The following is a 10,916-nucleotide window of genomic DNA, read 5'->3' as shown; positions in this document are numbered from 1 at the left end:
CAACTCACCTTTTACAACACTCCGCACCTCCCCTCCATTCATTAGCTCAGCCTGGAGCTCAGTAACAAATGCGCTGTGGACAGATAGCAATCTGAGGTCTAGAAACCGATTTCGCGGCTGTCACTTCTCCACTTCCAACTTCAGTCCAGAGTCTCTCTGCCGCGGAGGGCTCACTCACACTTACAGAGATGTAGGTCTTACAGGGTTTGGGTCCCATCCCACCTTATGCTGGTAAGACAGTCAGCATCTCTGGGCAAACCTCTGACTCCTGTTCCATACTGATGAGAAATCTGAGATCGTGTCTGTTAGGATTCACAACCTGCCAGGCCCTCCATCCCTGGTCTTCACAGCAGAGGTGGCCACATCTGGCCATTCTTAGCACCAATCATAATACCTGTATGTTCCAAGAAGGCTTCTCTGGGAGTCCAGTACTCCTGATAGCCCTGGGAAACTACATAGGTCCCAGCCACCAGTTTGACACTTTAGACATAGTTCAGCCATATGTCTTGGTACCCAGTGACCAACACTTGGGGTAGCAGGTGGTTCAGAAAGCCAATAGGAAGCCAAAGCTTGGGGAGCCACCTCCCCAAGGTGAGAGCCTCACACCTGGATACTTGATAATTCCAAGGACTTTGGCCTACGAAGACCTCTTCTAGGCAGGTGTGGGAGTGTGCTAAGACCACACAGCTGGTCTAGTCTCGAGCCCAAGGCTTCTGCCCAAGGACAAGGATGCCCATAAATAAAGCCAGGCCGTTCTCAACCCCATTCATTATCTCCCACAATGTTACTGCTCAGCCTAACCCTTAGCCTGGTCTTCCTTGGCTCCTCCTGGGGTAAGTGGGCTAGGACCAAAGCCTGACTGAACAACCTAGGAAAACTCAGCTCCCAGCTCCTGTTTAGGGGCCCAGAGAAGGAGCTAGAAGGGAAATGGACAGTGCAGGCAAAGGAAAAATCTGATGCAGCTAAGCAAAAAAGGAGCCTTCAGGGCTGGGAGTGAGGGAAGAGCCAGGGACCAGTCTCACCAATGAGCCAGGAGCTTGAGCCAGACCCGAGAAGACTCAGGAAAACCATGAAAGATGTGTATAGTCTAAGCAAAGCAGACCTTAACTGCTCGGGCCTAGAAGAACAGAGGGCCAGGGAGATGACCCCAGGAATCGGAGTAAAGTGGCCTAAAGAACGTCAGGACTAGGCTGGTAGATGTGATAGAGTGTACAGGATTTGAAGGCTAGTGGGATGGGCACCCAAGGGAAGGGCTAGTGAGTAGTCCTCTTGATTTGGATTCCTCTGGAATACACAGCTTGGGGGCCCCTGTAGGGAGAGGTAGGCTGGGATGTGGATCCTCACCAGCCCTCTCTTCAGGCTGTGGTGTTCCTGCCATCACACCTGCGCTGAGCTACAACCAGAGGATTGTCAATGGGGAGAACGCCGTGTCGGGCTCCTGGCCCTGGCAGGTGTCTCTGCAGGTACACACTCCTGGGGTGGGTCAGGGTCCTGCATGCTTTATGCCTATGGGTAACTTAAGACCATTCACATAGCTGACTTTTGACCCTAGGAAAGCAATGGCTACCACTTCTGTGGTGGTTCTCTCATCAGCCAGAACTGGGTAGTCACTGCTGCCCACTGCCAAGTCACGTGAGTGTAATCCACCTGCCCCGCCCCGCCCATCTCTTTCCGCTTCCTTCACCTGGATGTCCCCTCTGAACCCCACCTGGCAGCTACCCATTCCCGTTATCCTTGCAGTCCTGGGCGACACTTCGTTGTTTTGGGAGAGTATGACCGGTCTTCCAATGCCGAGCCTGTGCAAGTGCTGTCCATCTCGAAGGTGAGTACACACAGACAGGAAAAATGGGCCTCAGGTGGCTTGCTTTGGACCAGAAGCTCAAGCACGCCCTGACCTACCCCTCAGTACCAACCCGGGGCACCGGCACCTGCTCCAGCTTTCTCTGGCTTTCCCTGGCTCCATAGGCCATTACACACCCTAGCTGGAACCCCACCACTATGAACAATGACGTGACCCTCTTGAAGCTCGCCTCACCAGCCCGGTACACACAGCGAATCTCCCCCGTCTGCCTGGCTTCCTCAAATGAGGCGCTGCCCGCGGGCCTCACCTGTGTCACCACTGGCTGGGGCCGCACCAGTGGTGTGGGTAAGGACTTGGGGAAGGGCGAGGGGAGCCCGGATGCGCACCCTGGGCCAGCCTGACCGCCTTTCCCGGCCCACAGGCAATGTGACGCCAGCACGTCTGCAGCAGGTGGTTCTCCCCCTGGTCACTGTCAATCAGTGTCGGCAGTACTGGGGTTCAAGTATTACTGACTCCATGATATGTGCAGGTGGCTCAGGCGCCTCCTCGTGCCAGGTGAGCAGAGGCACCCCGTCTTCCGCACTGTCCCGCGGTACACTTCCCCAACTGCCAGAGCAACTTTCCCCCGTTCTTCCCTTCCAGGGTGACTCAGGAGGCCCTCTTGTCTGCCAGAAAGGAAACACCTGGGTGCTTATTGGTATCGTCTCCTGGGGCACTCAGAACTGCAATGTGCAGGCACCGGCCGTGTACACTCGCGTTAGCAAGTTCAGCACCTGGATCAACCAGGTCATGGCCTATAACTAAACGGACCACAGGTCCTTTCCCCCTCTCAACCCAATAAAGACACCAGACTCAGTTCTCTCGCGTACCCTTGTTTCTCATCCTGGCTTGGTGGAAAGGAGAAGCTCTTGAGGGCTCTACCCCTGACCTGGACTTTGTCATCCCAGGCTGTGACCAATTACTCCTCTTTTTGAACAATCCACTAGTCCCACGGCACAGTCAGGGTGGTCAGAAAAAATGGCAGCCTTCACGGGGGAGGGCAGCCTGTTTATTGGATACAGAAGATACATTTACAGAGTACACAAAATAAATAACTGCACATTCTCCATCCACAGTCCATGGCAGGAAGGCCTGGTGGACCTATCAAAGGCCCAAGACATCAACTCCCTCTGCCCTATCCTCACAACCAGGCCTATTTTGGGCAAGAAAGAAAATCAATCCCCAGTGGTTCACACCCCCAGAGGTTCCTGGGGAACTGGTAGGTGGGGGATTCTGAGGCTGTGAGGCTCAGGTCCTCCACTGCCTCCTATCCAGGGGGCAGGAGGATGTAAGGAGAGGGTATATAAGGCACAGTTGACTGGCACAGAGTGGTCTCTTTGGTTTCCCAATGGAGGTGGCATACATAGAAAGAGGGCCTAGCCCCTACTGAGAGGAGCCGAATGGGACTCAGACTCTTCGGGCTGACAGAGACTCTTAGTCTAGCTAAGGCCCAAGCTAGGCTGGCTGGCCCCTTCCCGCCCACTGAAAGCAGCTCCAGAGGGAGGGAACTTGGGTTCCAGCCTGGTGTGACGGTGGTGGGGAGACCATGGCAGCTCTAGGAACTGCTGTGGCTCAGTCCTCTGGGACTGCAGGCCCTGCAGCCCTACCCTACCTCCCAAAGAGCTCCCTCAGCCTGACTCAGTGGGCAGCCCGGAAAGTTAATGCTGTGAGAAGAAGTGGGCACAGGGCAGATAGGGCAAGGCCAGCTCTTCAGCAAGGTCAGCACCCAAGGCACCCGGGGTTCAGAAGCAGGTAACACAGTACGGCTAAGTTCCAGGGTGAGGTTTGGAGGAGCTGAGCAGAAGGGGAGTTGAGCAGCCCAGGACTCTCCCCCAATTCAGCAACTCCTTTCTTCCCTCTTCCTTTTGGAGGGCTGTGGGTTTACAAGGGTGTGCACTGGTCACCACCCCTCCCCTGGCCACCTATACCCAGACCAGACACTAGATGGCACCATTATGGAGCTATAAAGAGGGCATGGCAGCTTTAGAAAGGAACCAGCAAAGGGCAATACCAAAGGATGGAACAAGAGTTGAGGATGGAATTCTGGGGAGGACCCTCTTCAGGCACATCCACCCCCCAGGTAGCAGCAGTGGAGCTCCCTTTAACCCCTCACAGTTGGGAAGAAGGCAGCTGGGGAACGAAATGGGCATCCAAGTAGGGGAGGGAGACAAGAGTGGGCTCTGCAAAGACACTGAGGGTGAGAGGCAGGATCTCTCTCACAGAGGCTGGAGCCCGAGGCTAAGGTCCATGCCACAGTCCTCCCACCAGAGGTCCTGGCAAGTCTAGGGGCTAGAAAGGGTCCCTAGTGGCACCATGAAGAAAGATTGCTCTTGGCTGGGGGAAATGATGGGGTTGCTTGGATCTGACTAGGGCTAAGGCACCAATGAGGCACCCGGGGCTTGCAATCGAGCTATGACAAAAGCTAGACCTCCCACAGGAGCATAGTCTTAAGGATTAGCGTGACAGAGATATGGGAGCTAGACCAATGCTTTGTGGAGGAAAGGGGGCTTTATAAAAGTAACGGATTCAAAGAGTCCAAAGCCACAGGACCCTCTCTACCCAATACTATAGACCCCTGTGGTCAAGCAGAGGCAAACATTAAGGAGATCAGTGGAGACTGGGTCCTGCCCTTTCTTCCAGCTCAGAGCAGCTGCCTACCAGGCCCCCAGTTTAGATGGTCCTGGGCCACCATTTCTTAACAGGCCCAGGCCCCTGACAGGAGGTAGGGACTACTCAAGGCACAGAGAAGAGCTGGGTCAGACAGCTCTATATACAGCTGGTCATGATGCCTAGGTACAGAAGACACTGGGCCCAGGTGACGGAGCAGAGAGTGGCCAAGATGAGACGACAGTGTGTCCACGTCATAGCCAGTGGCTCAGCCATTGTACTGCTGCTGATAGCGCAGGTTGAGTTCCCGCAGTTCGCGCTCTCGAACACGGCGTGACTTGTTGGAGCGTGTGGAGCGGCTGGAACGTGTGGACTGGGAAGATTTGGTGCTCTGGCAACGAGAGGAAGCACGCTTGAGGAGATTCTGGGAGATGGATCGGTGCAGATTCTTCATGGAAGAAGAGGCTGCCATGCTTACTACCCATGGGTGTCTCAGGGCCTGCAGTGCAGTCATCCGGGCTCCAGGGTCCACTGTCAGCAGGCGGTCAATGAAGTCCTTGGCCAGGTTAGACACACTAGGCCAGGGCTAGAAGGCAGGACAAGCATTCGTGAGAGGACTCAACCCTGCCCTCCCATCCGGATCCACCCAGCCTTTGCGCAGGCTGGAGAGGCAGCACCCTCCTCACAGGCAGCACACCCCAATTCCTTTCCCCCCTCAATGCTGACTCAGGGAACTGAGCAGGGGCTGTTTGGTGACGAGTCTGACAAGGAGGAAAAGGACCCGTCATCGTCATCTATCCTAGGGAGCCTGGCTAAAGGAGCTGGACCCTGCCAAGACCCCCAACCTACCCTACAGAGGTTTTTCTTTTAAATACGGTCTCTCTGTATAGCCCTGGCTGTCCTGAAACTAAATATGTAGACCAGGCTGGCCTGTAACTCACAGGGATCCACCTGCCTCTTCTTCCTGAGAGCTGGGATTAAAGGCTTATGTCACCACATCTGGCTGGGAGATTTCAACATTTATTTTATATGTGTGTACCTGCGTGTACATATATCCACCACACACATGCAGGTGCCCATGGAGGACAGATGGAACTGGAGTTTCAGGCAGTTGTGAGCCCTCTGGGGTGCTGAGAACTGAACCTAGGTCCTTTACAAGGCAGAGCCATCTTTCTAGTTCTAGATTTTTGAAGAAAGTGATCCAAATTTTCTTACTATGTCTAAGCTCCAACAACCATACGTCTAGACCAAGTCGAGTAGAGAAGAATTTTATGGTCCTTACTGAGAGGGAGGGTTTCACCTCCTAATTTCCAAGGAATTCCCTGCCTCAGTCTCCAAGTACCAAGAGAAAAAAAAAAAAAAAACATTTAATGTATCTATATTTCTCAGTTTGGTGACAGGGTGGGGACTTCTGGGGACAGGTAAAGATGATGACCCTTCTCAGAGGCTCTGTCTAGTTTGTATGACTTCTTTGAGCCATGAAGCTCCTATAATTAGCCAGGTGTAGTAGTGAATGACTTTGGGAGACATTTGTCTCAGCATTTGGGAGACAGAGACAGGCAGATGCCTGTGGGTCTAAGGCCAGTATGGTCTATATAGTGAGACCCTATCTCAAAACAAAAAACAATTCCTCTAAGTATTATGGGCCAGCCTCCCTTTTAGTACATTTCTGTCCCTGCAGAGCTCTCCTAAAAGTCTGTTTTGCTGCAGGTAAGCAGAGGTGCCTTGTCTTAGCCATTCACCAGCTGTTGATCCCTAGGTCTCAGCCTCCCTAGCTTGCCTTTACCTGGATGAACTTAAATTCCTTAGGATGAAATTTCCTTAGGTGCTCTCCTAGCCCCAGTGCTTACAATTATTCTAGCCAGTGAGTTCCAGGTTGACTATTCCCATTAGATGGTACTGAACCCTAGTGCTTGGTTAGCACATGTACTGAACCCTAGTGCTTGGTCAGCAGGTATAGGCGTAGTGAACTAACCATCAGTGGATGCTGTCTAATGGTATTCATTGTGGAAGCTGTTTCAGGCCATGGAACTCAGCTTGGTGGAGTTAAGTGCCATGGATCCTTAGCTGACCTACTGGAGGACAGGTTCTGGGGCCCTGAATCTCCTGAGAGAACTTCTAGACAAGGGCTATGGGTTCCTTAAAGGGTAGGCCACCAGCTAATTCCCTGTTCTGCTATATAGGCTCTACTATGATGCCAGGGCCACCACTGCCTTCGTTACTGTGACTTGAAGGCTGTCTGTCCTACTCCATGGCACCTTTTACCTTGGGGAGCCTCTGAACATGCTCTCCAGGGTACTCAGGCACACCTTACAGAAGTCCACATTCCAGGTAGGAACATGGCCATTTAACAAAGACACACACTGCTGATTCACATCACCCTGGCAGGGTTCCCCTGACCTCTTGCTAGATAGAAGTGATGCAGAGAGAAGACTCATCTGGATTCCTAAGGAAGAGGTAGGTGGTTTTCTTGTAGTCACTGTCTTCACCTGCCTGTTAGAAAGCAAATCTCGCCAGGCAGTGGTGGCATATGCTTTTAATCCCAGCACTCAGGAGACAGAGGCAGGAGGACCTCTGTGAGTTTGAGGCCAGCCTGGGCTACAGAGCAAGTTCCAGGACAGCCAGAGCTGTTACAGAGAGAAACCAAACCCTGTCCCCTCCCAAAAAAGAAGGACAGACACCTATTCACATAAAGCACTTTTTCTTTAAAGAAAGCAAGGTGGATTGCTGCTGCCACCTGAGTACAAGCCTCCACCTCTCACAAGATAGAAGCAGCAGCCCTAGCAGAGCACCTGATGAACATGGCCAAGCCCAGAGCTAAACAGATCAGATCAGAATACCTGCATTGTGCTGTCCTGCTGGGTTTCTCTAGTAACTAGGAAAAGCTATTGCTTGTTGGAAGAACAGCTCCAAGGCAGCCCAGGGTACTCCGAACAGAACTAAATGATTCTAAGTCTTTCCCTTACTTGATTCTGAACAGAAGGAACAACTCCTAAGCCAGGCATTTTGGTACACACATAAGATCCCAGTACTTAGCCAGGCAGTGGTGGCGCACACCTTTAATCCCAGCGCTTGGGAGGCAGAGGCAGGTGGATCTCTCTGAGTTTGAGGGCAGCCTGGTCTACAGTGTGAGTTCCAGGACAGCCAGAGCTACAAAGAGAAGCCCTGACTTGAAAAAACAACAGTAATAATAATAATAATAATAATAGTGATGATGATAATAATAAAAGATCACAGTACTTGGCAGGTGGAGGCAGGAGGATTGGAGTTCAAGGCCATCCTGTACTTTATAGACAATTTGAAGTTAGTTTAGGCTTCCTGAGACCCTATCACAAACACCCGCCTCCAAACAAGAGTTGCAGTTTTTCTGCAGAAGGTGGAACAATGGAAAAGCTGGATTCACAAGCTAGAAGCCTAAACAAGGATGAATTGGAGGCTTTCTCACTTCAGATCCTCACCCAGTTAAAGCATGGACTCCTGCAGCTTGCCACCAGTCTGATGCTGTCTTAGAAGGGCCTCTCACCAGACCTGCACAGTGAGTTTAAACATCTCCATCTCCAGAGCAGCACAGGCACGCACCAGGCACTAACCCCTGCTGCCTGTCAGGCGCTCAGTCTGTTAGTACAAAGCGAGCCAGATTGATCCATCCTTCCTACTCCCCCAGACTCTCGCCTCATCAATTATTGTGTCCGTGCCACTGTGTACAGAATGCCAATGGACTCATTTGTCTGCAGGCCAGCCAGCTCTATGGAAGGCCCCCAACACTCCCCATCTGGGAAGAGCTGGGAGCACTATGCTGGTAGTGGTCCCCAAGCCAATGTGACTCAGTCTATCTAACCTTTGTGTGTTAGAAAAAATTGTAGTAGGAAGTTAAGCAGGCTGATCCCAGGAAAGTAGTCCTCGTCCAGCTTGCAGACAGTAAAGCTGGGGCTTGGGGTGACCTCCAGTTGAGTGACCTTTGAAAGGTTTACCTAGACCTCCCACATTACTCAGAAAGGTAAGGTCTCCTATATCTTCCACAGTCCCACTTCTGGACTCATGTCTAATCTAGCACCTCCCATTACCTGAAGCCCATCCCATCTGCTTCTCTGAAGCCTAAGTATGTCTGCCAGGCTATGACTGACCGGTCAGGAGGTATTCTGGACATGAGAAAAAGAAAAATGATTAAACAGCCACAGCCTTCAGTTCCCAAAGTTCTAACTGCTTTCTCTGGCTAAAGGACAGAACTCTGACCTCAGTATATATCCTTGTAGTCAGACAGGGACATTCATGGGCCTCAGGTGGCTGACAGATGGGACAGGTCCCAACTAGCAGCTGGTTAGTCTCCCATTTGTTTCTACCTGTGTCTGGACAGCTAGGAGACACAGGACAGGGTGAGGGCCAGCAGGAAGAGGTCAGTTAGCTCTGCCTGCAGACAATCAGGAGACTAGAAGACAGCTTCAATATATATGCTCCTAGCCCATACTCTCCTGAGTCTCTGGACACTGCATGGGTGGGGCTGGGCCCTGGGCTGAGGCTGTGGGAGGAAGGCAATCACTGTCACTCTGAGTCTGACCATCAAGTGGGCTGCCTTTTTCCCTCGTACACAGACTCGCAAAGACCTTGTTCCCTTGCAGCTAAAGTACCTATTCTTGAGTTTGTAACAGCGCAGGAGACAACTGTAAAGAGTGGGAGGGACCACTCCCTAAGCACCCACTCACCAATTTCCCCTCATTATCCCCTACTTTTCTCCTGGGCAAAGTCATTCCTCTGTGGACTCCAACTCTCTCCTAGAGGGAGAGGCACCAATATACAAAGGCCTTGTGTTCCAGCTCAGAGAATGTATCTCCCTTTTTCTCTGCCCCTTCTACTTGAGTGGGATAGCAAGGACATTTCCCAAGGACATGATATAGCCTCACTTTGAGCCTGAAAGCTAAGGGTATGAGGTTGGAGCACCTGTCCAGCCTAGGCTACATAGGGATGGGAAAGCTGCTTCCTTCTGGCAGCAGATCCTGATCACCTGCTGCCTCAGACTTCCTCTGGCAGAAGGCTGACCACTCTCAAGTGAGATTACAAGACCAATGGCCCAGGTCTCTTCTGGATGGCATCAGAGTGACAGGATAGTGTCAGGCTATGAGCCCAGTGACCAATTCCACTTCTCTGTATGACCTAAGAGAACTCACATCCTCCCAACTTTCAACATGGAGAGACTGAACACCACAACATAATTCTAAGTGTCTCCTAATTTTGAAAGTTCTGGATTTTAAGAACATGGCTTCCCATCTCTTTTCACTCCTTGGCTGCATGTGAGGCAGAGGATGTGATGATATTCTAGCTGCCCGCCTGACCCCTGAGGTTCCTTATTCATCCCATGAGTCTGGGATAAGAGGGTCATCCTGCTGCACAGCAGCCAGGGGAGGAAGGAACAAAGCCGGGCTTGCTAACATGACTCAGCCCTTCCTTCAGCTTTGTCTCAAGAGGTATTTTTATATTTTCAGACCCAGTATTCCCACCCTCAAAGGCCTCCTCTCTGTACTTACGTGGGCCTGAATCAAAGCCGAGAAAAGGGCACAGAAGAAATTCTGGGAAACAGAGCTTTGGGTTTACTCAGGAGAGAGAACTCTCATTGTAACAATAATGACAACACACTCAGAAGCTGCCTCCAAGGTCAGGGTTTTCCAAAAAGGTTTGGACATCGGTGAATCCGCTGATCAAGACAGCAACACCGGGATCCCTCCCAACCCTGAGGCTCCATAGTGGCTAGGGAGGGAGTGAGCAGCCAAGAAGAGGGTGTGGAGGGCCGGTCTAAACACAGAAAAAGAACAGAGGTTTCAAGGAGTTTGTAGGACAAGGTCTCACAGGTCAGCCTCAGCCTCTGGGTGTTGGAATTCTAAATGTGTACCATCATGCCTTGCTGGGCTTTGCTTTTGTTTTTGTTTTGGGACAGTTCTTTGTGTTTCTCAGGTCAGTCTCACACTCCTGGGCTCAAGTGACCCTACCACTTGACTTGACATCCTCAGCTGCATTCAACTGAAAACAGTTTTGGTATTTTGTTTGTTTCTGCAGTGCTTCGAGCATACTAGGCAAGTGGATCATCTCCAGCCCTGAAATTTGCATTTGATCTTAGCCCAGAGATTCTCAACCATATCAGATATTTATATTACAATTCATAACAGCAGCAAAATTACAGTTATGGAGTAGCAATGAAATAAAACATGAGGAACTAATGCCCGGCTGACCTTGAACTTCTGATCCTCCCGTTTCCACCCCAAGGTATACACCACTCCTGATATATGCAGTGCTCAGATCAAACACGGGGGCTCAGGTATGCTAGGGAAGGCTCCACCAACTGAGATACACACCCAGTCCTCCATTTTAACTCTCAAGTGGTATGGAGCCTCAGTGGCTGTTAGAATCTTACTCACAGATGTTGTGGTCTCTGTCTTTGGAGGTCTGTGTCCCTAGAACCCTAGTTACAGCAGGATTTAGT

The 10,916-nt window shown here is 51.4% G+C and overlaps 2 protein-coding genes across 2 annotated transcripts in view; one reads left to right on the top strand and one right to left on the bottom strand.

The window, feature by feature from the left end:
- The first annotated feature begins 634 nt into the window (after window positions 1-634).
- Ctrl (chymotrypsin like) lies at window positions 635-2,657 on the top strand. The gene is made up of 7 exons (XM_006986829.4): window positions 635-833; window positions 1,360-1,463; window positions 1,553-1,632; window positions 1,741-1,822; window positions 1,966-2,146; window positions 2,223-2,356; window positions 2,444-2,657. Exons 1-7 carry the CDS (start codon window positions 782-784, stop codon window positions 2,603-2,605), a joined length of 795 nt encoding a protein of 264 aa, XP_006986891.3. The 5' UTR covers window positions 635-781; the 3' UTR covers window positions 2,606-2,657.
- A 170-nt stretch (window positions 2,658-2,827) lies between these two features.
- Window positions 2,828-10,916, bottom strand: part of Pskh1 (protein serine kinase H1) — a 34,779-nt gene continuing 26,690 nt past the window's right edge. The window contains exon 3 of the mRNA XM_042277609.2: window positions 2,828-5,033. Within this exon, the coding sequence (XP_042133543.2) occupies window positions 4,716-5,033 (318 nt within the window). The 3' untranslated portion in view covers window positions 2,828-4,715. The remainder of the gene's footprint in view (window positions 5,034-10,916) is intronic.

This window comes from Peromyscus maniculatus, chromosome 5, assembly GCF_049852395.1.
Source record: "Peromyscus maniculatus bairdii isolate BWxNUB_F1_BW_parent chromosome 5, HU_Pman_BW_mat_3.1, whole genome shotgun sequence".
Taxonomy (NCBI): domain Eukaryota; kingdom Metazoa; phylum Chordata; class Mammalia; order Rodentia; family Cricetidae; genus Peromyscus; species Peromyscus maniculatus.
The sequence above is the reverse complement of the archived record's forward strand: the minus strand, read 5'-3'. Positions and strand labels throughout refer to the sequence as shown.